This window comes from Zophobas morio, unplaced genomic scaffold (genome assembly GCF_036711695.1).
Source record: "Zophobas morio isolate AGI-343-1 ecotype UQ-CSIRO unplaced genomic scaffold, CSIRO_AGI_Zmor_V1 ptg000006l, whole genome shotgun sequence".
Lineage (NCBI taxonomy): Eukaryota > Metazoa > Arthropoda > Insecta > Coleoptera > Tenebrionidae > Zophobas > Zophobas morio.
In genome coordinates, this window is record NW_026972111.1 from 15,673,369 (window position 1) to 15,701,275 (window position 27,907).

General features: G+C 32.8%; 3 protein-coding genes across 10 annotated transcripts in view; all 3 read left to right on the plus strand.

Annotated features, from left to right (window-relative positions):
- Window positions 1-3,044: 3,044 nt before the first annotated feature.
- Window positions 3,045-4,634, plus strand: LOC135123157 (chymotrypsin-like). 2 transcript variants are annotated; one of them, XM_064047655.1, is made up of 4 exons: window positions 3,045-3,119; window positions 3,408-3,675; window positions 3,742-4,019; window positions 4,107-4,634. In XM_064047655.1, the coding sequence occupies exons 1-4, from the start codon at window positions 3,077-3,079 to the stop codon at window positions 4,319-4,321; spliced, it is 804 nt and encodes a 267-aa protein (XP_063903725.1). In that variant the 5' UTR covers window positions 3,045-3,076; the 3' UTR covers window positions 4,322-4,634. The 2 variants fall into 2 exon arrangements, with proteins under 2 accessions (XP_063903725.1, XP_063903724.1); XM_064047654.1 differs by having other exon boundaries at window positions 3,742-4,634.
- A 2,701-nt stretch (window positions 4,635-7,335) lies between these two features.
- Window positions 7,336-27,907, plus strand: part of Pyd (polychaetoid) — a 70,614-nt gene continuing 50,042 nt past the window's right edge. For 5 of the 7 annotated variants that reach the window (XM_064048560.1, XM_064048564.1, XM_064048561.1 and 2 more), the window contains exon 1: window positions 7,336-7,466. In XM_064048560.1, coding sequence (XP_063904630.1) covers window positions 7,356-7,466 — 111 coding nt within the window. In that variant the 5' untranslated portion in view covers window positions 7,336-7,355. Of the gene's footprint in view, window positions 7,467-27,108; window positions 27,470-27,907 lie in introns of those variants that run through there. The other 2 variants (XM_064048562.1, XM_064048563.1) reach the window with 1 other exon arrangement.
- On the plus strand, window positions 8,353-16,121 carry LOC135123705 (heat shock protein 68-like). The gene is made up of 3 exons (XM_064048558.1): window positions 8,353-8,984; window positions 14,532-15,407; window positions 15,494-16,121. The coding sequence occupies exons 1-3, from the start codon at window positions 8,489-8,491 to the stop codon at window positions 16,006-16,008; spliced, it is 1,887 nt and encodes a 628-aa protein (XP_063904628.1). The 5' UTR covers window positions 8,353-8,488; the 3' UTR covers window positions 16,009-16,121.

A 27,907-nucleotide genomic window follows, 5' to 3' on the forward strand; every position in this document is an offset into this window, starting at 1 on the left:
GGGAAACCCTTATGGATAATGAACCACTGGCAATAAGAAGAGACATGTGGAATCTCCATAATGGAGCTCCCGCCCATTACGCCGCAGAAGTGAAAGTCAAGAAAAATTTTCTGCAAAATGGATTGGACTGAATGGACCAGTCCTGTCGCCTCCCCTATCACCCGATCTTAACTCATATGACCTCTTTTCATGGGATCATATGAAACAGTTGGTATGCCGGACTCCAGTAAATACCTACTGTTGAGGAACTTTGCGACAGAGTACAGAATGTTGCTACTGAAATTAAGAGAGATCCCGACATGATGAGAAGAACCCAGCAATCTTCAATTCTTGTAATCACTAAATCTTAATGATTGGCGCGAAATTTTTAAAATCCCAAAAATTTTTTGTCACATAGTTGTCATCATAAAAAATTGTCAAATATTTGTGTTCAAATTTAAGAGCAAATAAAAACAAATAGATGGATATTGCGAAGGAAAATTATCTCCAGAAAGTGACGAGAAAGATCGTAGATAAAGGAAAAATCAAGAAGTATTTCGAGCAGTCACGAAGATTTCAGAAAAAAAAACGGTCAGCATTTGGGGAAATTAGAAATTGTAAATTTAGTGGCTGATATCTTGTCCGTAATATTGTTTTGTAATATTATATTTTTTATCCAACAGATGCATATAAAACAGCCTTAACTATGGTGATTTCTATTGAGTGAAGTGATTTACAATTCACTCTGTGAATTATTACTCTAACCCACAAGTGAGTTATGTTATAACTCTAACTCACTCTGTTATGTCAAACCATAAGATGAACTACGTATTCATTTATTGAAAAGAAAGTTTAACAACAAACCAACATTTTACTTATTTAAGATTAACATTAACTTGGAAATTAAATGTAAGACATTTGTCCTGTGAATCTGTCGGAATATTTACAGTAGTTGGTGGCATCACATTCGGCAGCATATTACTTGAAATACGCCAACAGGATGTCCTCTTCTAGCGCGTTAACGTCCACCTTTTTATCTTTGCACCATGCAACAAATTCCTTAAATTTCTTGTCGTAGACTTTTAGATTTCTCGGGAATAATCTTTGAAAATACTATAAATAATATAGCGGCTTCTTCCCGAACTTTTTCTATAATTATTCACGAAACACAGCACAAATTTTCCACAATTTCACCAGATTTCTAAATTTTTCGTTTACAGTAGCAACCATGTAGCAACTAACAAACACACTAATTAGAGACCATTCCACAACCCACTTCAACTGCAGTCCATTCTTGTCAACTTTGACAGAAAGTGTCAAATAATTTATTTATCAGTATTTTGGCGATTATTTCATGTGTTGGATAAAATGTTATATTAAACTTGCGAGTTAGGGCTTTAACACACTCGAGAAATTTAGTCCACTCGTTCCTTCGTCGCTCATGACTATACTTTTCTCTCGTGGGTTATATCCTACCTAACTCACTTGTATAATAAATAAAACTATTAATGATAAAAGAATTCATTGTAATTAGGTTTCGACGGACTGAAATTTACCATGTAATGAATACTGAAAATCTGGAAAGTTCCCTAAAACACAAACGTATAAAATCAGATATTTTTTTTGATCATTGTTTTAAAAAAGATCTACAATCCAAAATTCATATATTAAGAAAAAAGAACGAACATTTTGATTGATACACTTTTAAATTATGCTAAAAAGAATTGGAACAGAAGGGTGAGAGACCAACCTTATATCGAATAATCAAGTTCATGGGATGTAAATATAAAAAAGTTGACGGAAGAAAAGTTTTATGTGAACAGAAACACATTATCGTCGCGAAAATTAAATTTTTACGGAAATGCATTCAACTTCAACTATCTGTGGAAAACTGTCTGTTTATATACCTTGATGAGACCTAGATTTATCAAAATCGTTCAATAGTTAAGATGTGGATTCATGATGATGACCTAAAAAATCTGTCCCCCTAAAATTAGAAATGTAAGCAAACGATTTACTATTTTACACAGTTGTTGTTCTTCACAAAATCTGTGGTCCTGTAGTTGAAAATTTAAACAGGACACCAAGTATTGTTATTTGAAGTAATATTGTAAAATAGAAGTAGTTTTTTACTGGCACTGGCTACGACCTTGTGGGCCAAATCAAAGCGTCCCCGCTACTCGCCGTAAAACACACCTTACTTCAGCTGGGGGATTGCAGCACTGAGATATATTCCGCGCACTGATAATAAATGATACAATTTCATGAGTCTCAACAACAGATGCTTCATTACTTACCTAAAAATGTGTTTAGAAAGCAAATCGCAGAAAATGCTTTACGAAAATGTTACTTTACGAACGCAAATAAAGCGTATCAAAAGTAATAAATAACTTTGCACTGTGTTTTTTTTTTCTCAAGTTTATAGTAAAAAAATCAGATAAATTAAAAAAAAAACATGATTTTGCTTTCTATCAATTATTTCATTTTAATGAAGTGACGTATGCATAGAACTCATTCATCTTTATTTATGAACTAAATTCCGTTAATAGATGTTTATAAACAAAAAGGTTATTCGAGATGACTCCTTTTAGCTAACTCACTTAGCATATTTAACGTAGGTACAAAGCAACACAATTTTAAGGCAGATAACTTGCTTCAACACTTCCAGTTGGACTTAATATTTTTGACATAGTTCTAAATATTTCCTAAAAATTTCAAATTTGGATTTTTTTCTCAACGTAATACTTTCAGGGCGTAAAAAAGATCATCTCAGTTTTTTTTATCAAAATCAAAAGTCATGTGACACACTTTTTTATTCAAAGTTTGTGTTTTTATATGGAATTTCTCTTTATTTTTAATTTTTTTGAAGTTTAAGTATTATTTTTGCAAATAAAATTTAAAGTTTACGGGCCCGCTAATTAAGTGAATCGGATATATAGTACAAATAAAATACGTATGGTTCGTGTAAATTTACTTGCACCTGTGATGAATGAATGATTCATGCGTTTAATATTTTTTGATATTTATCTCGACCTGATAACGTCGAATCATAACTATAACTCAGTGATTAACTGATTAAAATCAGTGTATTTCCGAAATGTTGCCGAGTCAGTGGTATTACAGCAAAAGGCTTTTAATCAGTAAGCATACTTACATATATATATATACATAACATATACATATTATATATATTAAAATTTTACTATTGTGTTGATATACTGGATAATTTGATATGTAAAATTTATGAGGACCCTTATATATTGCCTTAATTTGTAGATGTTTATAGCAAAAATATTTAAAAGGGTGGATTTCAGCAACCACAGTTAAAGTTAACGAACATTTAAAAACAATCGTTATCATTATAATCGTTTCTATCGTTAACTTTAACTGAGGTTGGAGAAATCCACCCTTTTATTCTGTTATTTTAGCACTATCAACTGCAATCATTTTATCGGTTATTTGGTTTGGATTCATTCATCGCCAGTACATAATCTCAAAATTTTTCATACTACCTTCGAATAAAACGAAAAATGTATCGACAACAGCGGTCATATCTTATACACCTAAACCATACAAACCCAGGCAGCACCCCTATATGGCACTTTTGAATATTCAACACACAAATGGATCTGACAATTGTGGTGGTACTTTAATTGAAAGAAAGTACATACTAACAGCAGCGCACTGTGTAGATGGGTAAATATTTACTATTTACTTACTTAACTTTCATACGATAATATCTCAAAAACTAATATGTTACAGAGCATCTTCTGTTTGGATACTACTTGGCACAGATAACATCGAAAAAGAAGAAAAATCTACAGTTTACTTAGAAAGTGAAAATTTTATTGTGCATGAAAATTACAATAACCTTACTTATGACCACGACATAGCCCTTATCTATTTAAATGACAATCTAACAATAAATGAACACGTTAACACAGTTTCTTTGTTACGCCATATTTCTAGTCGTGGACGAACTTACGTAGTAGGGTGGGGTCTACCTAATCTCGGCCAGGGACTAAATGATAAATTACTAGGTAAATTGGTGACTGTTGTTAATAACACTTTTTGTTTTCAAAATACAGACGTGTACGATTATTCAAAACTGTGTGCCTTTGGAACAGAAGCCGGCCCTTGTCATGGAGATTCTGGAGGACCTCTACTTCTAGATGATATTCAAGTTGGAATCGTATCAGGTGGTGATAAATATTGCAACACTTCAGTACCTACTGTGTATACAAACACCTCTTATTATTGGCAGTGGATAAAAGACAATACAGAAAGGAATGAATTAGACAAATCTAAACGAAAACCACACAAATTATGTGGCAACTGTTGATTCTTAATTTTGTAAGAAATCTCTACTACGAGTATACTCAAATATTACTTGTCTACTTTTCTTTTGTTCATGTTGTAAATTTGATATTGGAAACGTACAAATTTATGTCAGGCATATACTAATCGACATTGAAAACCGAATACCAAGAACGAGCTGGAATTTTTTGACCAAACTTCGTATATAAATTAGACATTAGTAGTATTGTTTATTTATTTAACAATAAACTTGTGATAGTACATATTGTAAAGAATTATTGTATAGAATTAATTCTGGGAACACCAAACAATAAATTCTTCATATATTTTCTCGTAAATCAATTTTGATTTCGCTGGCAGTAGATCCAAGGATAGTTTTTCGGCTTTTTTTCTGGATATTGAATGCACAGCTGGATATTGTCGACCCCTTTTTTATTAATAGTTTTGGTTTTCGTAAAAAATCATAATGCTATACAATTTTTCTGGATGTGAAAAAATTGTGCTAATCAGGACATGGAAAAAATAACAGCGGTTTTTTCCCTTAAGTGGTTCCGCTCGGGACATTAATTTCCACTTACGAGAAAACAAGCCGCTTTAGTTCCTTGGTTATTAGTATATATACTATTAATGGCTTTTTCATTCTTTTTTAGTTTTAAAATATTGGATAACAATAATCCAACGAGCTAAATTTAGCGAACAGTAACATTTCTGTCACGCAGTAAACGACTCATGAATGGAGTCCATTGTCCTCATATTGGAAACTTTTCTATGCTGTTTCTGAGCATGTTTTTCTAGCAATCAAGTTAACAGTGCAAAATGAGACTTTCCCATTATTAGTTTTAACCTACTCTAATAAAGATTTCAAACTTATTATTCCGCCGTTGCTCCAAAAATTGAGCCAAAAATTTTGCTGTTTATTTTTGAATTTGAAATTAACTGTTTCGAGGGAAGCACGGTATTTTAATTCTTTTGATCATTTTTTTGTGTCTGAATTACTTAAAATGGATGAATCCTTGTTTCGTTCATAGTTACAACACGAGCCAAAATATGGAAAAAATTATTTTTAAGACGGTGGCAAAGTGACCTCGAAGTTGTCATTCAGTCGTTTTTGATCACCATTCAGATATTTAGGGACCCAGATTATTTTTTCGCACCCAAATTATGACGCACGATGTAGAAGACAGATTCAAAAATCGTACCTACCTCAAACCTAATCGAAAAGTTAGATAATTATTTTGTGTGGCCCTGAAGTTACGATGTTTTTAAAATTCCTTAAAGCTGTGAGAATTTAATGTTCAGAAAATTTGTTAATAATTATTCGTGAGTCATAATAGCCGTATTTTTGCATACAACATGTGAAAATTAGATTTTTTAGCGTAAATGCCTTTAGCTTCGAGGTGTTCCGCCGAAGCGAGACAACCCCAAAGCACCATCCTCAAAGCGCCCATTAGCTGTCGATAACTGTGATGTATTAACTACTAATTAATTCGGTGTTTAGAACCAGTAGGGCATGTGATGTTGTTCGATCAGATTCCTTGGCAGGACTCAGCAAAATATCTAGGTGTCACCATTGACAAAAAGCTCTAGGTGCAGCAAAATGACGATGGGGAACAAACTAATACTATATCCATCAACCTTTCTACCCACCATGACCTATGGCTTCAGTAACATGGAGCTACAAGCCGTTGAAAAGCCAATTACATCGTTTATAAATCCTCCAGACAAAATTCCTCCAACAGACGTTCAACGTCCGTTATTGATTCGTCAGGAACATCCAGCTACTCCGAGAAGCCAACTCTTCAGAGTTGAAGCAATTCCTACACGAAATCGCCATCCGTACCATCACGAAAGCCAAAGACACATCCCAGCCCACTAGTAGAACCATTTTCACAAGTTCCGCATTCGTTTACTTGCACAACTTACGACGCTAATATGTACCATATTCATTTTATAAATTTCCTTGGGCTAATTAACATTTCTAAATTTGAGACGTTATAATAATTTTAGATAGCTGAGAAGTTGAAGTGAAGCAGGTATACTAGAACTCTCAATACATTTATAATCTTATCCCGTTTAACACAACAGATCATGTCAAACATTGTTTCAGAATTAAGGATCAATAATGGGGAAACTAGTTTTAAAAACTTAGAAAATCTGCATTACAAATAAGCAATATTCCCCTAAGAGAGCACAATAGAACGCGGCTAAATGTATCACTTGTTTCGCATTCTAAGTAAAGCAAAAACAGTTGCGCCTTAACTAGAATTTCTTATCCATCAGAAAAGAGCAATACCCTAAAGTTTCAGTTTAAGCAGTTTAATCTAATAATATCTAGTTGTCATTTTTAACTGGTATTTTCTAAATGAAGAACTTTATTCGTGTGTTTACTGTGTTTTAAAAATTGTAATTTACATCCTCTAGAGTCTAGACTTTGGTTTTCTCTGTTTTTATTTCCCTTCCGCTGATTACAAATTTTTACAAACTTTAAATATTTGTACTCTGCATACCTCCTCACATAATGTATAAGCATAATGGTATGTCTTGCATTTTAAGCGGCAATTATTCACTTGAAAGAATATCAAAACCGTAGTTGAATAACTTAGATAATATCTGTTGCAGTTGTGTATATTAAATTGCCTCACCGCTCGACTGCTACTGGCTTTAAACTGCTCATAATAATTTATTATAACACGAACTGTAAAATATTACAAGGTTATTTATGAAACTTATCCATGAAAACGTCTTAAAAAAATTAATTTTGTTAAATTAAGCAACAAAAAAGTGTCTACTGTATTTTAATGCTTTTTTATTAAAAAAAAATTGTCAAACAGCGACATTTTATCAGAAAAAATTTAGAATCATAATCATAAGCAAAACATACCATGTTAAAGAATTCGTAACAGTTTGTAATTTCAGCCACATAAAAAACTATAATGGGTCAATTCTTTGCTATCGTTTTTTTTAGTGGGCGTATACTCAATAAACGATTGAATAACAAACCTGACCAATATGATTATTCTGCTTCGCTCTTAACGCACAGTGTAAAAGACATCACAAAGATGCATGACAAAACCATAAAACCGAAAACTCAAAAGAAGCAAATTACGTCAGCTAAACCCAAGCGAAAGCGTCCGAAGAAGTTCAACCCACACAACTTTGTAATAAAAAGGGTGAGTGAATCAGAAATCATTGCATTTTACCTATGGATTACCATAGTATATTGTTATACGACCTTGCCAAATTAAACGATGAGTAAAAAAGGTGTAAACAGTTACGTTAAGTTTATAAATAAATCAACCTACACTAGTTCCAAATTTTCTTATTTACTTTCATTGCGAAATTGTCATTATCGTCAAGCCGTCATTAAGATCATGTAAAAAAAAAAGTTAGATTAAATTGGATGTACTGAGTTCTAGAACCTTCCGTGCGTCATTGCACCTTATGGTAAAAGGAATCGATTTGTTTAAAATAAAAACGCAAACTCAGTGGCGTCTCTTCATTACTTCCTAAAGGGAATTCGAAAAATAATCAAGTCGATAAGGCTAAACCTGTGGTTGTTAGCGTTGTTTGTGATAGAAAAAAGAAAATAATGAATTAAAATTAACTAATCAACTACATAGTGCTTTCAATAATAAAAGGGTATGATCAATTTCATAAACACACTTTTGACCAATTCACGAAACTTTTATTTTTATACAATAACGTTAATGTACTATATATGTAGATATTTTGTTAACCAGTCACTCCAGTCAGTGCAAAAATTTCAATTATTTAAAAATCTGTTGGATAAGCAGAACAATTAGTATTTTACATGTTACATTTTGTTCACTAATAAAGGCGATATTTATTTCAGACATTTAGATGTTATCTTAAAAACACTTCTATCCGCAGATCATCTTTAAAGTTGTCGACAAAAATCACGAAGTAGCATTATTTTGAAGTTAAAATTTTTTGTAGAAAAATAAACAGTGCAAATAATAAACAGTCGACATTATCTAGATAAATAAAAAAAATGATCACCCCCTCTACTCCGCCGCTGGCTTAAAAGTCTTGTTAGATCAATTTTATTCCGTCGAAAATAGCCGAAGTAGTCTATTCCCGCACCGCAATCACGCTCCGCAATATAAGCACAAAGTAGGCGCGACACAATTCAAAATCTCAATAGTGTCAGTGGTGAAGAAGTGCTAAAAAAATGGGAAAAACACCAGCTGTGGGGATCGACTTGGGCACCACGTACTCGTGCGTCGGCGTCTGGCAGCAGGGCAAAGTGGAGATCATCGCCAACGACCAGGGCAACCGCACCACCCCGAGCTATGTGGCCTTCACCGACACCGAGCGTCTCATCGGCGACGCCGCTAAAAACCAGGTCGCGATGAATCCCAACAACACCGTTTTCGACGCCAAGAGACTAATCGGGAGAAAGTTCGACGATTCGAAGATCCAGCAGGACATGAAGCACTGGCCCTTCAAGGTAGTGAACGACAGCGGCAAACCTAAGATACAAGTGGAGTTCAAGGGAGAGAATAAGAGGTTTGCCCCAGAAGAGATCAGCAGCATGGTTTTGAGGAAAATGAAAGAGACGGCCGATGCGTACTTGGGGCGGGAAGTGAAGGACGCGGTCATTACTGTTCCGGCGTACTTCAATGACTCGCAGCGGCAGGCGACCAAGGACGCTGGGATGATCGCAGGTTGGTACTTATCCAAAGATAAATTTTTCAAGATAGTGACGTATGGAAAATTGGATTTTATCGAGACAGATTAGTTATGAAGACTATTTTAAATACAGTTTTACATATTTTGATCACTGCAGCCCTTTGTACAATATGTTCCAGATAACCACACGGTTGTAAGTAGTTTGGGAACAAATTTGACACCCTCTAGTTGATGGAAATATGGAATAAATTAATTTTAAATACACATTTTCCTGTTAATTTAAAAATTTTATAGTTATTTGCTTTTGAGTAATGACATCATCAGTTTTCATTTAGTTACTAGCCTTCAAAGCTCTTGGAAGTATCTAAATGACTTTCTGTACTTTACATTAGAAAACCTTGGACATAAAACTTGTAGCATCTTTTTAACAATTTTAGTACATCTTGTACGCGTATAAATTATTGAAAAATAGCGCACTGGGATAATCTACAAAACTTATGAACATTGCTTAAAAAACCTAAGTGCTACTATTTAAAAAGTGACGATGATGTCATTAGCATTACTTAACAACAAATGACAACAACAGTTTTAAATTGACGGTATATTGTGTTTTTTTATTAATGGGCCAAACGTTTTTGACAAAAGCTAGTAGTTTTGGGTGAAATGAATTTACCGAATAATTTTATCTATTTTTATCATTAATTTTAAAAGAAGGCGTTATGATAGCTCTCTGTCTACCGTGCTCGAAGTGTATTGGTCACAACCTACACTAAATAAAAATTTTGTGAATCATATGGTATATTATTACATAAAAGTCTGCAATTTTTGGTGCCCGTATTGAAAATGCACATAATACTACCGTTTTTCAAAAACAACATCCCTCTTTGGTCAATTTTTGAGTAGCTGTAGAAATATACTTACTATTACAATCTGCTGCGTAAAAATATCTTCGGAATGAATTATTTTTATCTTTCTTCAGCGTATCGGGATTAAAAAATTTGCAGATTTGGATAATCTATGGAAATATTTTTCATTTCTTTGATTAAATCTTACGCGTCAAAATTCAAATTTATGAAGTTAAAGTTTCTTCTTATTACTATTTTATTTATTTTCAAAATTCCAAATGATCCATATTTTGGAGCAAAAAGCCTTTATAGTAGAAGCCTACTTTCGTAATTCACCCGAAATGAAAAGAAAATGTATATATTCGTCTTGTTGACACTGACATTTGTAAGGTTTACCGGTTCATCAAAGAAATGAAAAATATTTCCGTAATGCCCTAATTTGAAAACTTTTTGATCACCTGTTATATTCATACCCGGTCACATTTTGACATGACATCGCATAACTACCATGACAGAGACTATGATAGGCACATCACAGATTCAAATAACATGTATGTATAATCAAAAAAGTTGCTAATATTGTAATGTAATTTAGCTTTCTTATGATACCATTTATAATCCTTAAAAATCCGCAACTGGGGTAAACAACCCCAGAAACCTTGTTCTAAAACTATATTGTGAAAATGTCATTGTTGTGCTGTAAGGGTGGTTGCCGACCACCAGTTTCGGGCGATTTTGGGTGATGAAGGTGGATTATCTAGCGTAGCAACTGTCCACCAGAGGGTGTTGGTTAATTCAAACATTTTTTAATACAAGATTTTGATATCAGTATTTTCGGTTACAATACTGTTTCATTTGTACCGTTTTAATGCCGGTTTCAAATTTCACTTGAAAATACCAGCTAGAAAACGCAATAACAATAAAAGTTTTAGCATGTAAATTAATCCAAATCACCGGCGTTAAAAAAGGCACCAAGTACATAATGGTAGTATAAAAAAATATTAAAATTATTTAGACACAACATTCTCCGCCCTTGAAGCACAAATAAATCTGTTTAATTATTTTTAATTTTTTGTAAAAATTCTATAATTCCTGTAAAAACTTTACTTTTTTTGAAGTATTTAATAATTCTTTGGTGGAAATGAAAGGAATGAAATTATATTAATGTTGTGTAACCGGCCGAAATCGACATACTTATGATTAAAAGAAGAAAAAAATCGACATTTACTCACATTGTAGATAACGTAATCAAATTTTGGGGGAGAATAACAGAAAAAAATGCATCAACATCTTGTTGTTCACACCATAATTGTAAACCGAATTTTACAGAAAACATTTGTCAAATGGAACTTATTACAACACTTTCCGAGATGACACTAGGGAAAATGTGCATAAATGTATAATAAATATTTAATAAAAAAAATTGTATATTATGCACAAAAAATGGCATTGCTTATTTGTAATACTACATGCATTGTAATCAGTAATTAGTGATTTATAATATTCGCAATAACTGTGTGCGCAGAACTTCAGAGCAACTGAATTTTGTAGGTACTTTCCAAAATAAACTTTCAAAATGTGTTGTGAAATTAGTTTTTTTTTTATCAAAATACTATAGATATGTAGAGTTAACCCTTGACTTGTTTATGTACCTAGCGAGTTACATAAAATTACGTTTTTTTTTTGCTGGTAATTTGTAACATTTATTTTTTTCTTTAAAATCATACTATGTTCCACTGTGTGTCAAAATTTAAACTGTTTACCTCCAAAGCGTAAGCAGCTAAGGACGTATTGTAACAGTTACTCTTCCAATCTTCAATTATTTGGGCATATCAGAATGCACTGTGTATTATATATCATATTACTTTTTTTTTAATCTATACGTTACATTTATAAATAAATAAAATGTAAATAACGTCAACTGTTCTGCAAGAACGGCTATAGATAGAAATAAGCAATATAGCTGAAGCTGTTGGTACAAAACTTGATTTATGGCGGTAGATTCTTGTAGGTGACCAATCGTAATAAATGGATTATTATTCCTCATTTCTAGGTTTAGAAGGACCATATAACCTTACATAACTGAAAAACTATACATGCAGTATAGCAGAAACGGTATGTTTTTGTTTCTGTCTTCATCCGACACAGGTACGCGTTTCCACCCCTAAAATGCGGGCAGTGTATCAGACGAAGATAGAAACAGACACATATAGTTTAGGAAATATCGTTGTACCCTATTAATTTTTTTTGACAATTATGAGGCCGACAGTAGTACAATGGTAAGAAATATTTATGGCTTACATCAGTCCACCCGAATTTGTCGGAGAACATTTAGCAGGTAGTTATACTCATAAAATAATGGTCATTATTGTTCGTGAGTAACGATGGTCCCTGTCCGGACCTAGATTATTCTGCTTTCTAACATCTGGGGATTACCGCCACGCGACAACTTTAGGTTGTAAATATCTCTTGCTATTGTACTACTGTCCGTCTCGTTATTGTCAGTAAAATTTTATAGGGTGCAACGATATATCCTAAACTATACCTGATGTTGCAATGGGTACAGTTTTACAAAATCTTGCCACAAAAGAATTCTATTGTAGAGATGCAATGTTGAAATTCAGATCGAACGTAGTAATCCGCGTCCGGTTTTATTAATGAAAATGACAAACACAAAAATTTGTAGTCATAACTGTTGCACTATTATTAATAAAGGTTCTTGTAATTTTCTAAATTAATATAAAGCTATTTAATTCGGGTCATTGTTCATAATCATTTCAATTATTGCAACAAATTAATGCTTGATATTATTTTAACCAAGTGAATAAAATAAAAATTGGTTAAAAAATTTAACTCATTAGATAAAAATGTTTATGATATAAAAATGAGATATCACTTAAATTACCTCGGCTTTACAAATAACTGACATTTTGTACAGTTTCTTTTGTGGTTTCGAAATTCGAAATAACCTTAATTACAAGAACTTAAAATACTAGTTTATATTCACTTGACCTCTTTTTTTTTAGACTTTAAACTTAAAATGCAGTTTCGTGCAATTGTTCACCATTGGAATATTCATTCATTTATGATCAATCATATTAATATTTCGCGCCAATTACAATCGATTATAGCAACAATAATTATTGTCAGTAAGTGTAGGCCCTCGATATTTCATTAACTCTAGTTCTAGTTTGAATACTAACTCAAAAAACAAAGACTAGAGTTGTATCGTTCTTTGAATAGCATACACTAAAATATCTTCTGAACTATACACAGTGTAATATCATAGGTATTAAGGAATTGAGAGAAAAAAATGCTTGCCCCTTCACACATCTCCAATAAATAAACTGAGCTCAATAACAAACAACGAAACGAAAATCTGAATGTTTTGTATAAAACGTAATAAGTAACAGAAATAGAGAGAAATTGCGAAAATTATGTGTTGCCGATCAATGAAAACACACGTGTAGTATTTTTTCTTTTAATAATAATAAAAATAAACGTAGGATTATACCCACGAGATTCATAAAAATGTGTTCGCATTTTCAACAGTTTAAGTTTCAACGGATCGCTAATATCGAAGGACAATACCTAAGTTCAGAGGATAATAAATAAGATGTAGGTGTAAGCCGAATTTTCTTGCAGTCGTGGGTAGACAAGCTCTGCGATCGGCTTGGGCAGTACACAAAATGTTAACAAAATTTATTCCGTAGAGTACGAAATAGAGATCTGTAGAACATTTTGAACTTTACCGATATTTTCAGTCGCTCAGCAATAGGAGACAGCACCTTTCGGACCTTTAGAATGAACTTTCCTAAAGTACTAAAATAGACGCCCCCCCCCTTAACTATATATTTTCTCTATATCTTTTTTGCTCTATCTATATTTTGTAGCATTTGTTTAACTTACCTTATTATCCTTATTCTTAAAACGTATAGTTTAGCAAGTTTCTCTATCTCAAGTTCACGATCCAAATTTCAATATATTTAAATGAATAGCACTCACTCAAAATATTATGTAAAAGTTAACGGTAAAAAAATATGAGAAATTTTTCATTGATGAAAACGACAAACAAAATTATCACTCACAGTTGAAAAAGTATACTCGGTTTCATGGATTTAAAGTAAATTTAACGTTTTTAGGTCTATCTGGATTTGTGGTAGATTTAATTTTTCTGGAAAGAGCCACACATTTACAAAACAAATGACTTTTGAGATAAACGATGCGTACCTATGAGAAAAAATTATACAGAATTCTGATGCGAAAATAAATACCGTCAACTAAACATCTGTTGCATTATTTTTATAAAATACATGCAAAAAAGAACTTAGTTCTAATAAGTGACAAAGTAACCTATTTCGTAATATGTATGTAATATCGTATTGTACTAAATTTTCAGTTAATCAACATAAAATATTTTACTTTTTAAAAAATATTTTCCAAAACTTAGGGTTGTCTAAAATTGTTCTGCCGTATTATTAGGACTGCAGTTAATTAAAATAATAATCCTCAATAAATATAGAAAAAAATTAGATGAAGAACTATTTTAGTTTACCTCAATTCCGGCCTCATGCATCACTATCGTGTAAACTTTTTCCTCTGTGTATTTCGTGACCCTTTTCTGTGGTCATTTCCATATCCAATGGACCAAAAATCACACAACAAAATGTAAATTACATGTAACGTGCATTAACTGCTATAGATTTTTGCCGTCTAAGTTCAAGGTTTCCTTTACAGGAATCAATGTCTTAAGAATAATTAACGAACCAACAGCTGCCGCCCTGGCCTACGGTTTAGACAAGAACCTGCGAGGTGAGCGCAACGTCCTTATTTTCGATTTGGGTGGAGGAACTTTCGACGTTTCGGTTTTGACAATAGATGAAGGTTCACTTTTTGAAGTCAAAGCAACAGCTGGCGATACACACTTGGGAGGCGAAGATTTTGACAATCGTCTCGTGAATCACTTCGCAGAAGAATTCAAAAGAAAATATAAAAAAGATATAACTAAAAATCCACGGGCTTTGCGCCGTCTTAGAACCGCAGCAGAAAGAGCTAAGCGCACTCTAAGCTCCAGTACAGAAGCAACCCTCGAAATTGATGCACTTTTTGAAGGAATAGATTTTTACACGAAGATCTCTAGAGCTAGGTTTGAGGAGTTAAACTCAGACTTGTTTAGAGGTACTTTGGAACCGGTCGAAAAGGCGTTGAAGGATGCCAAAATGGACAAAAGTTCCATCCATGATGTAGTGTTGGTTGGTGGATCGACGCGAATTCCCAAAATCCAGAATTTGCTCCAGAATTATTTTTCTGGAAAAGCTTTAAATCTGAGTATTAATCCAGATGAGGCGGTAGCATATGGAGCTGCCGTTCAGGCTGCAATTCTAAGTGGGGATACTAGTTCAAAAATACAAGATGTACTTCTAGTCGACGTCACTCCTTTATCTCTCGGTATCGAAACAGCAGGTGGTGTTATGTCGAAGATCGTGGAGAGAAATGCAAGAATACCTTGCAAACAGACGCAGACGTTTACCACATACTCAGATAATCAACCAGCTGTTAGCATTCAGGTGTTTGAAGGAGAGAGGGCTATGACAAAGGACAATAATTTGCTAGGTAAGCACGGAAAAATTTTTGCCAAAGATAAATTTTATCATTCAAGTTTGCTGTACGTACAAGATATTAATATTTGATACTTTCAGGTACTTTTGATCTATCTGGAATTCCACCAGCACCACGAGGAGTACCGAAAATCGATGTCACTTTTGACTTGGACGCAAACGGTATTTTAAATGTGTCAGCAAAAGAAGTAAGCACTGGAAAATCGAAAAATATTACTATAAAGAACGACAAAGGTAGATTGTCGCAGAGGGAAATTGAAAAAATGTTAGCAGATGCAGAACAATATAAAGAGGAAGATGGTCGCCAGAGGGAAAGAATCGCTAGCAAGAATACTTTAGAAAGTTATGTTTATAACGTCAAACAAGCAATTGAAGAGACAGGCAACAAACTAAGTGCGGATGACAAGAAAAAAGCTTTGAAGGAATGCAACGCTTGTATTAAATGGTTAGATAGCAATCAAATGGCTGACAAAGAAGAATTTGATCATAAAATGAAGAATTTGAGCAAAGTCTGCGGGCCAATAATGACTAAATTACATAGAGGAGGAGGTGGTGGCGCTGCTAACGATGGCCCTACCATAGAAGAAGTAGACTAAGTTTAAGAGCATTCCAACATTTCCAACCCATCATAGCTGCAATTTCTGGCTTAATATAGTTGCAAATTAATGTGATAATTGTGGTTGCAAATAAAGCGCTGATACAAAACAAATCATTTGTGTTGTTATTATTATTATAACAAGGTTAGGGCTTAGCACAGGAAGCTCTGTAATAGTTTACGGTTTATTGATTTTTAACAGAGGACAATAGATTGGCCGGAAAAAATGCCCTTTGACAATGACAAATCAAGGCTGCTTTGTGCTGATATGAGATTTGCATTAGGGTTCGTGCATGGACATTAAAATAGTTTTTATGCTTTCGTATAATTTGTGATTTACGAGGCTCGATAAGTGCACGCAATCGGTCGAAAGCCAGTAAATTGCCTTTATTTTACGTGTTGCCTATGAGAAAGGTGCTAGCAAATCAACGTCGTTTCGTTTTATCTCGCCGGTAATCGTCCAGAATCGAAACCTGCAACATTCTGAAAACATCCCATTTGAATGTTTCGTAACGGATAATACACGAGACCACTTACAAAACTGCTGTTTGGCTGTGTGCTAATACAAAAAACACTTGTTGATCCAGTTTGGAACCTATTAGATCCGATGCGATAGGGGAACGAAGCCGGTATCTATTGCGTCTTTTTTTTGGAATTTTCGTATATGATGTTTGTTTTCAAATTTCATCGTAGGTACCATACAATATACAAAAGTATGATTCTTACTTTCCAGGCGTCAGCAAAGCTAGGGAAGCGTTGTAATAGAGCCGATCCAGAGAATGGCCAATATCATGTTTTTCAACATTCTGTGATCCCTGGAGTATGAAAAAATAGGTCTCCCGTTTCCATCTGTCTGTTGTTTGCTGACGATTTTACTAGACAGATCATGTCCCTAACTGATGCACTGATTGTTCAAAAATTTTGTGTACATTTTAGAAATATCATGTACAATTTGATGACGGCATCTCAAAGCTGAATAAATCGTACCTAAAATATGCAAAGTATATTGAGTCTGTACTTGTCGTTTTCAGTGTACTCATATTTTTTAGAATCATTGAAAAAATTAATTAATTTGACAACTTACTTTATTGATCAAATCAAGAACGGCTCACCCCATTTTTCCGAAAATTTGTACAAAAATGTTATTACTAATATTATATTGCCCCTATCCAAATTAAAATACATTAGAAAAATAAAATTAGCAAAATTAAATTTCATAATTTTTCGAAGAAGCTGTACTTCAAGAACTTTATACAGTATGATCTAAACTTTTCAAGTAACGGGGGAGACTGTGATGAACGTACGTAAGCTTGTCCTATTTCTTTCCAAGTCATTAGTTCTCTTTGTAACGAGTGACCAAAAAGTTTTCAGATTAGAGTTTCATCACATTTTCATGGAAATATTTGTCATGTCTGATTAAACTGTAAATGTCAGGCATAACCTCATTTGTATTTCAATAATTTGGATTTTTGACATTTGCATTGTAATCAAAGACATGACAAATATTTTCATGGCCAACGCTAATCTAAAAACTTTTTGATCACTCGTTATATTATCCCCTACGTGCGCTCATTACACCCTCCCATTATCTGAAAAGTTTTGCATCATACGGTACCAATTTTTGCAGTCAACCTTAAAAAAATTAAAACTAAGAGATTGTTTAAAACAGAGAAACATACATTTTCTGTAATGGCGTCGGTACAAAAAAAAGACAATAAAAACTTTAAATTTGTGTTTTAAAAAAGTACAATGACCAGTGTAAATCTCTTTGAACAAGTACATAATTGATTGCTTTCAAATTTATTGTATAATTTGAAACTCTCTGGATATCAGGGCCCGAACTCCATTATTCGAACCGCCTATGCGGACGGAGTCAAGCGTAACTACACTATGACAAATTCTAGACTTCCGAATTCCACACATGAATCAGCTGATTTCCATATTGTCGGAAAACGTTTTGTTTACACCGTTGCCATGGAAACCATGCGTCAAGTCGCTGCATTCAGCTGGAATTGGATCCTGTTCGAACAGTGACCACTACCAGGAACTCAGTTACGGGATTTCATTTTCCTTCTGCGCCAGTGAAATTGTTTGATTTTAAATAAAAATAATGAATTCAGTTGAACTTTTAATAAAAAATTGAGCGCTGTCTTACGACGGCAAAATTTTAGTGGAAAATTTAAGGGAGTCACCCCCGATTTATTAATAAAAAAAAAAATGTTCATCACAAAACAAGAGACTTTCATAGATATTTTAATAGACATAACAAGCATGGCAAATTTTTGTGGATGTGTGTTTGTGGCGACTCGCTGCATATTTCAAGTGACATAATAATATATGAACGACATTTAAGATGATGTGAAAATTGAATTTCTGAAAGGGACAAACCGACAAATTTTGAAAACATGTCCAAGTTCTTCTTTTGAAATTAATTGTGTCGTTCCATACCATAGATTGAATTGGCTAAGCCTTCGATCTGATGTGGACGGAGCTGCTTCCATATTGTTTTAATGTCTCATACATTTTCTAACGCTTCAACTATCCTTTTTTGGGGTGTTCCACTACTGGCTCTTCTTTTAAAAATTCTACTCTTTCTAAATGATTCCATTTTTTCTACAACCCGATAAACATCGTCATAAGAATGACTAACTGCTTCTACGGGATAATACTCCCGAAATTCTTGAAAACAAGTGTTGAACGAATATCGTCACCCACCGTTCTCCAGTTTACTTCCATTTCTAAAACAGGATACTAGAATAAAAATTTTAATTTCATTAGATAACGTTATTGAAAAGTTCTCGTGCCAATTTGACAATTAATAAATGATTATGTTAATTTAAGACACGCAGTTTTTCGTACATGGTCATTTTGACTATTATGTTTTCAGTCTCGCTGTATATCATTATTCAAAAAGTCGACTTGGTATTTCACTACGAGTAGTGTTAGGGTTATGACTAATGCATGGAATGCATAAAAAATAAACTAAACATAGAAAGTGAAAAATATCAAAAACAAGTTGTTTTTGACGTGAAGTTGGAGTTCCACTATGTTCTTCGATTTCTCTGGTAACATGTTTCAAAATTTCAATCGTGAGATATAGTCATAATTTTTATAGTTTCATTAGTTCAATAGTATTTGTTGACGAAGATGAGGAGGATGCCTTGTGAATATCTATTGCAAATGACGCTAATGCATCTCAGGAATTCATGGGTTCGTTTTCAGAAATTTTTGCTTTTTTGGAAACAACTCCTTTGTCACCTAGAATTTTCCTTGCAATAACATTTTTGTTTTCCAAAGAATTCTCAACATATCCTTCGGCAACTGAAGAAGAACGCCAACCCCCATGTGTTTTTAACATTGACATATTGGCCCCAGCATCTGCCAACAGAGAAGCTGAACATCGACGAAAACAGTGGCCGATATATTCACTGGGTTTAGAAAGGCGCAGAAAACTTGCAATTTTTTAGGTATTGCTCCTATGGTGTTTATACCAACTGGTTGTATATTACATTTTCCATTTTTGTAATTAAGAAAAAAACCTTGATGCTCAACGTAGGTTAGCATTTTTGCGAAAAATTAAAAAAAAAAATGTATTCCATTAATATTTCCCTCAGTGAATGTAAACAGTCTTGAAATTTTTGTTTTTGTGTTGGAAATGTTAATTTTTATAAAAGTCCACACATCTTCAACTTTTTTTGTGCTCAACAATGTAAGTTCCTCTCTTCTGAAAGCGCTGGATATGCCAAAAATTAATGCAACCTTAAATATTAATAAAATAAATAATTTGTTAAAATTGCAAATAATCGTTTTACCTTCATCAATAAATAACTTGTGTCATCCGCTTCTTTAATAAATGTTTCTATGTCTTCTTTGGAAAATATTCTTGATTTTTGAGCCCGGTAACCCTCAGTTTTTCTTTTCAAAAATGTGATCACGTTTATATATTTACTAATGTTGATATCTTTATTCACGTAAATTGTAGTTCAAAGCACTGAGTAGTTAGTCCATAAAGTTGGCACTTTTAGAGTTAAAGATATTTCGGGAAAATATGCCAGAATCACTTTTTTTGAAATGCAGTGCACTTTTTTCCGATCACACCATTTGTTAAGCAAGAACACGAAGCAACCTACAATAAGTATGTTGCTTCGTATACTTGTTTTGACTTTTCAGGAATTAATGTTGTTAGGGCGGTTTCAGCTGCTTGTTCGACGTCGGACGGGATTTCGGAATCACTCATGCTGATGTTTTCTTACTTCTTTGATCGAATAATACATTAAACTGCATTAACACTAAAATACTTAGGCACAATTTTTTTTATTGACAAACAATTTCTTACTAGACCACCAACATGTTTCATTTCTTACTAACTAGTCGCTTACTTGAAGCTGTATTAATAAAAATCTAAATATTGTCAAGTCAAGTGTCAATTTTAAATTAATTGTCAGAAGTGTCACTTGAAACGTTTATTTTTAAATTTTGCTGTGATTATAGAAAAAATCTTGTTTGTTACATGTGCGAAATGGGTCTTACGCCCATGACGTGTGGTCTAAACTCGCTCTACGGGCTCGTTGGACAAACCATTTCGCAACTTGTAGCAAAAATAGCTATTTGCAAAGAATAAAATTTCAAAATTAAAAGATTAATGGTGATTCTGATTATTTTTAAACAGAGAAGTAGACAGCGTCACAACAGGCTACTTAAGGTTACCATGCAATGGAAAATAAAAAGCACGCGTGCGGGAAATTCGATCTCCCGCACCCTAGTGAGTGCGCGAAACTCATCAAAAAAGGTCATGAGTGCAAAAAACTATTTATAAAATGTGTCGTTGCGGTATTATCATACTTAAGGCTCACTTTTATAAAGTGACTTTCCTGACCTCTATTAAGAATGTTAAAAATTTAAATGAAAATAGCGAAATATAGATTAGTGCTGTAAAGTTGGTGCATAGTTTATAACCATATTATCTTGCCAACGCAAAGTGTTTTTCCTTTCATAAAATATTTTAATAATCCTGTTTTAGCTTTTAGCCAAGCAAGGAACTTACATATCAAAATCGTAATTGTTCCACTTTGTTACACTATTATGTGTACTAAATGTGCGAGATATAAACATGAATATCAGGTAAAGTGACTCCTGGGAACGCGAATTTTAAATCTGTTTTTGTAGTAAGTAAAATATGTTTCGTTTGCATGAACCTGCAATCCTAAAATCGTTTGAATTTCCATGAAATCACATTTTTACGTTAGGAAAGTTTTAATATCCGATACAAACACGTAATTTGGTATCTATAACAATCTTGCTTTTGAAAGTAGTAGTAGTGATACTAACCCTTTTGTGGGTAATAAAATTTGTTAAAAATTGTAACATTTAACTTGTTTATGGAAGTCGGACACATTTTCATGAGAACTTTTGCCGCCTCGACGTCGCTACTGACGTGTTCTAATGTTATTAGATCCGAAAATGTTCGGTAAACCACATAGGGATATATTTCTTCCCCTCATTACCACGTGATCCTTGGCCAACTGGCGAGTGGAAAGAGCAGGAGTTTTGAACTTTCTCTTTGTTTAATACATTGCTTAGGCGTCTTTCTATTTATAGTAATGGTCCGTTTAATTTGCCACCCTTTGTCTAAATATCTGGGTACTTTAACGTATCCCCTCATTACCCCTTTTGTGAACTTCCGGTCATCGAGTTGTAAAGCGTTCTCGGAAAACACATCCACCATTTGCACTAAACTATAATTTTTTTCCAAACTAACATCCTGTTGAAAAGCAAGAAACGCCTCCTTCGTTGGAACAATTTAATAAAACGCAACACTTTTTGTACGTTCGCATGACGTACCTAATAATTTTTAATTTGTCCCTCATAATGAAATGACTAACACTAGGTACAGTCAGCTTATAATATTAATTTACGAAAACGTTTGTTGTAACCGCTTTGAGCATTCCTGACAAGTTGTTTGACAATTATGCCATTTCACACTTTATTTTTGGAATTAGCTAGTTGAGTCTTTACGAATTTAGTATAGACAAAAAATTGCTACCAAACAGTATAATCTTCCATCCTTGGGAAAATACAAGCACAAATCCTCAGAAAGAAGAAATTGTAGTTGATCCCACAATGGAAAAAGTTAATAAACAACCTTTAGAACGTTCATCCAGACGTCATTTGTCGCCGGTTACGACAAAAAACTTTCAAACTTGCTAAAAACTGAAACAAAGCGCGCCACTCCATTAAAAGTAACAAGTGAATTGGTTGAAGTTCCTTAACTAAGTGTACAAACTATTTTTAAAAAAGAAACATTTTTTGTGAACTGATTTAAAATATTTGTAGAAAACTCGAAGTACAATAGTTATGGACGATGTTCAATACCATTCCAGGAAAGTCGACAAAAAGTCAACAACGATAGTATGCAAAGCTAACATAATTAAATATACGAAAGACAACAATATTGATATTCCAGAAGGGAAAGTAACAAAGAATTATGTATCCAATATTACCAAAGGTCATTCATCATAGATGAACTTGCCAATGACTGTCGCCGTATTATTGTGTGTTTAATTTTATAGAGGTGGTATAGGTCTAAAAAGAAAAATAAGAAAAAGTAATAAAACACCATACACCAAGATTAAACGATAAAGTCATTGAAGTGATCAGTGACTAATAAAATGAGGGCTGAATATTTTATGAATCGTCCCTGGTGTAATTTACGACTGGAAAAATGTTCTTTTTCTCGACAGGGGCTTCTAAATAATAATCCGCTCACTATTGGAGTTAAAGTGCAATATAATACATATTGTTAGAGTTTGTGGACTACTATACATTTTGGTTTTCCATTTATTTTCGCAGAAACTTTGTTGATTGTCGCAGCTGTAAACCCACCCATATCAGCTATCGATTTAGCAATCAGAATTCTGATTCCACTAGAGACCATTAGCTGAATTGAAAAAGAAAACGTATTGTGGTTATATTTACAAAATTACGCTGAATAATTAATTCTTATGAACGTCCACCCTTTATTAAAAATATCAGGAGAGATTTGTAGGTTATTTAGTTTAATTTTAAAACAATCTGTATTATGACGAATAGAAGGCATCTGAAAATTAAGAATATTATCAACCTCAATTACAATTTTGTTTAAATAGCATGCATTCAGAACTTGTGAATAATAGTGTAAGTTGTGAATAAACATTAGGAAAAGTTCTTTAACGCATGAGAACGACGTTTCTGAAAAGGGGGTACCCGAGTGAAAAAACCATTCGAGATCAGTGCAGACCTTCGCGAATGTGTTATGCACATTTTTTTTTTTGTAAAATTGCACTTTAAAAATAAAATAATTTTATAAAATTTATTTATTATTTACATGAATTTACCAATGATATGGGTTTCCATATCTATAGACAATTAACATTTTATCTACATACATTTTTTTAGTATATTATTTTAAATATTGTAAGTGAACATACAGTTACAGCCGTTTCTGACTGGGAATGTGTTTTGTTCGTTTATTTTTATATTCTGAAATTTTAATATAAAAACTGAACTTGTATTTTTCTTGTTGTCCTTTTAAATAAATTTGACATTTGCCTATTCTCAAAATGTTGAACCTAGAAGTCTTGTCTTGGGAACATTCAGAATGTTCCTGAAATTCAGTGAAATTTCTAGATTTTTATATTTAAACCGTATTTGGTCATACGTCATATCGAGTGACTATTAATGTTTGTGATTTTTTCTGTTAGACTGGCAACATAAGTAGGTATTTAAAATTTTATGATGGCACAGGTACCTGATGTTAATTTCAAATTTTGGGCACCAATTGAGTACCTGCCATCTTCTCACTGGTTTTTAGGCGCGCTCATGTTAAAATTGACAACTGTGGACTGAGATGCTAACATTGTTGCCAATAATTCAGAATGCCCAACTCAAAAATTTGCTTCGATCATTAATAATCACTAATCTTAACTAATGTCAAATTTAAATAGATATTTATATTGATCAAGGTTTCTTTAATACCTGAGTTACGGTCTTCTATATCAGGAATCAAATTTCAGTTTTTTTTTTACAAAACAACCTGGCAACTTCAATTGAAGGAACTATTTAGGATTTAATGAATGAATAATAGATAAACTTCAAATTAAAAAATATATTACAAATATACACGGCGTTTAAAAAATGATGCACTAACTCCATGACACGTTGTTAAGGATTGCTTATTAACCAAAGAGGAAATTATTTAAAAAATAATTAGGTCTAAATGTAGAAGACACATGCTTTCAAAGTTTAATTTTCCTTTTATACACATATTTGACTACATTTTATGAATTCACTACTTAGTGATGGTTATATATGAAATCGATCGAACTTTCATTAGACACAATAATTTTGGAAGTATGATGTTTATATCCATAGTTTTCTATACTTTATAATATTACCAAAAAAGGTAAAATTTGTTCAGAAAAAATGTCATGAGAGTGGCTAATTTTTTAGATGTTTTTAATCTATGAATCTATGCATGTAAATCGACATTTTGTTTCTGTAAGTGAGCGTCAAATTGACGTAGGGAAATGTTTAATGATTATGCTCTAGATCTACTGCATATTTTTTTTATTTTAAAGAAATACATTTTGAATTTCTCTTATTGAGAACAACTACTTAGACGCAGAACGTATATATCAATTCGGTTTTCAGTTTTGCTTCTTACGAATTGGCAAACAAATTGTTCTTTCTTATTCTTTTTTACTAAAAATATAACCCCATATCATTTTTTTCAAAATAAACGCAAACACCCAGAAGTTTGCTCTTAACAGTGTAGTTTAGCATTTTGTTAAATTTACTCGGAAATCACTTTCATGTTTTCTCCACCTAACTAAAAGTTATGTAATCATCTCCACCAACAATGTCATGTCATCAGTTCAAAATTTTGTATAGTAAATGCTATTTACATTTTACAAAATATTATACTCCTATCCTTGTGGTTTATGAATCTGCCTTACTTTTTTAAACAAAATTTCCAGGTTTCTGAAAAAAAAATATATATATACCGGGTGTCTGGAAAGTACGTTAATTGTGGGAGTTTCTGAAGTCCCAAAAAATAATAAAAAAACTCTATGACGTAAAAACCGTAATTTTATAAAAGTAAAATTGGCAACACTGCACACATTTAATGCGTGAATACCTCCGGCTTACTTTCTGATTTCTTAGTAACGATTGTGACTAAAATCCACTTTTTATTTCTTTTTAGGACAATAACCATAACAACCAGTAGTCATCAATCGTTGTGCATTATTATTAATAAAACTAGCTGTTATTTTTCATTAATAAATAAACCAAAAAAAAAAAACATTTAATATCACATTTATAGATTATAAACAAAAACAAAACCAACAAAAGAAAAATCCATTACAGCATAACCAACTAAACACTAGAGAAGATGTTCAAAATTCCTGCCTTGTGCATATAAGTAAGCTCGTAATGTTTCCAAATTTTGATCATTTTTTGTAAACGTTAGTCATCAGTACGTGCTAAAATAAGACCGATTTTGGCAAATTACATACCCTCTAAGAAAAGAGGGGGGGAGTGGGTGGAGAAAATTTGAGAATACAGTTCTGTTATTATTGGCATTACATTGTTACACTAAACTTTATAATTTTTCAAAGAAACTAGATTGGTTGGACTGTATTTCAGGGGTGAAGTCTAAATAACCTTAGACCAACTTATTCTTCTGATGAAAATATGGGACGAATAAACAATACAAGTCAAAATAACTTAATTTTTATTGACATTAAATTCATTGGAGATTAGTATATAGTTTTGTATTATTCTCAAAATTTGCTAATACCTAAGGATGTGTCTATAATTTTTTTACGCTAAGGGTAAGCCAAGACATTAGATTCATTTTGAGGAATTCAGTTTACAGAATATAAAAATATAGACTTTCCGTTTTTTATCTGTAATCGCTGAAATTATAGTAATTAGTGCGAAGTTTTAAATGCACGTTTAAAATGGTAAATCGTTAACCAAAATATATCTACATAATCCTCTCCAATAGTTTGGACAAGTAAGTGTTTTTATTCCTGGTTTAATCATATATTTTATTCATATTACTAAAAAAAAACTCGTAAAATGAAATCCTACTGCACGACTTTTAATTTTTTTTTCGTAAGAACCAATTTAGAATTATTGATTTAATGAATATAGAAGATTAACAAAATTGCCTTTATTCATGTCCTTCGAAAAACGTCACAAAAAATAAAAATGTACGTTTTGAATCTGCGTTTGAAATGTCGTGGTTCTACCTTAGTATTGCTTTTAGTTCTAAAAAAAAAAATGCGTGAACCGGTTTGTATGTTGTACACATCATAATTCATTTATTTATAGCTACCAAAACATTGATAACTTTACATAAATATAAAAATAAATCTTTACAGAAAAATGGGCTCTTGAAAATTGATGGTTGCTTGCATTTCCGCAACAATCTTTTTTTTTATTTTTCAGTCAAAAAGTAAAATAGACATATTTATTTTATCGATTTTCTGTGGAATTATTGCGCAAATTTCTCTGCAATATGCAATATGCACGTGTGTACATATCATATATAATATAAATATATCTAAATTAATATGTTGATTGATTTCAAAAATTAGTTTTATAAAATTTCTTTTGAAATATTTTTTCAAAGAATACGTGTAACTTTCCGACTGAAAATTAAACTAATTTTTAAATTAAAAAAAAAACTTATCACGAGTGGTTTTAGGAAAACCATTTAGTTTAGAAAATATTTCCAAAACTAAAATCTCTTCCGTTGAGGCTGACCCTTTTTGACCTTCCTTGGTAGCGACCCTGCGCAGCATTGATCTTAAACACCGAACGCATTGACTTCGACAATACAAAAATAAACATTTTGTAATTAAAAACAAATGAATCACGATGGACAGGTCTATTGTTTGAACGGCTCTTTTGCGTTTTTAGCTACCCGATCCATTAACATTTGTCAAGGTCAAACAGCTTAAGACGGTTTCGAATGCTGGCAACGGCTGATTAGTTGTCGCGTTGTTGGTCCACAGCCTTCGCAGGCTAAAGAAAGAGAAGGGACGGTGGACTTTCTTAAGTCAGTTTAGTCGCTAGACGCGTGTTGGAATGACGCTTACGCGTTCGCTCGGGCAGTTACTTACCACTTTTTTTTAAATGTGATAACTTTTACAAATGGATTGTGATTGTGTACGGTAACAATATTACACAAACTTCGGTTCCTCAATAGTTCGATGGACATTCTCGTGGTGCTAATAACTTTCCTTACGAACGCGCCTTGTCAGGTTTAAATGTCCATCATTACTGGTCATATTGAGTGTGTTGTTGGTGTTGTTACGTCGAATCGATGTGTTGTACGTGTGTAGTTGCATTTGTTAAACTCAACAGTCATGGATAACATAGCGAATAACAATTTGGTTTCGAATTTACCTGAGGTGAGAAAAAACTTGATCTTGGCCTGTTGTTCGTGCTGGTGAGGCCAGGTGTTGTATTTTAAACTTTTTTGTGACTTGTTGGTTTCGAATTGATTGAATTGTTTTTTATTTGTACCAAACCGACTTCTTCGTTCTCATTCAGTGGAAATAAGCAGACCTTAATCTTCGTTGTAGTTGTGTTTGTAAAAATGCGCCGGAGTCTGAAAAAAAAATTAAGGAAATAAAAAACTGCATTCTTTAGGGTAAAGAGCGATAAGTCAGTTTCCCACGACTGCAGTAATGCGATATAGCTATTGTTCCGATTTTTTCTTATCACAATTGTGTATGGGCGGCTCACTCTTTTAAAAAAGTGTAACTGTTATGTTACAGAATATTGGTTGATGGTTTGTTGTTGTGAATACAACATGATACACCTATCATAAACATTTAGACTCCTGG

Coding starts and splice junctions, on each gene's coding strand:
- LOC135123157 (XM_064047654.1), top strand. CDS start 3,077: ATGTTGCCGAGTCAGTGGTATTACAGCAAAAGGCTTTTAATCA. Junction 3,120..3,407: donor CAGCAAAAGGCTTTTAATCA/GTAAGCATACTT, acceptor CTGTTATTTTAG/CACTATCAACTGCAATCATT. Junction 3,676..3,741: donor GCAGCGCACTGTGTAGATGG/GTAAATATTTAC, acceptor AATATGTTACAG/AGCATCTTCTGTTTGGATAC.
- LOC135123705 (XM_064048558.1), top strand. CDS start 8,489: ATGGGAAAAACACCAGCTGTGGGGATCGACTTGGGCACCACGTACTCG. Junction 8,985..14,531: donor GGACGCTGGGATGATCGCAG/GTTGGTACTTAT, acceptor TTTCCTTTACAG/GAATCAATGTCTTAAGAATA. Junction 15,408..15,493: donor AAAGGACAATAATTTGCTAG/GTAAGCACGGAA, acceptor TGATACTTTCAG/GTACTTTTGATCTATCTGGA.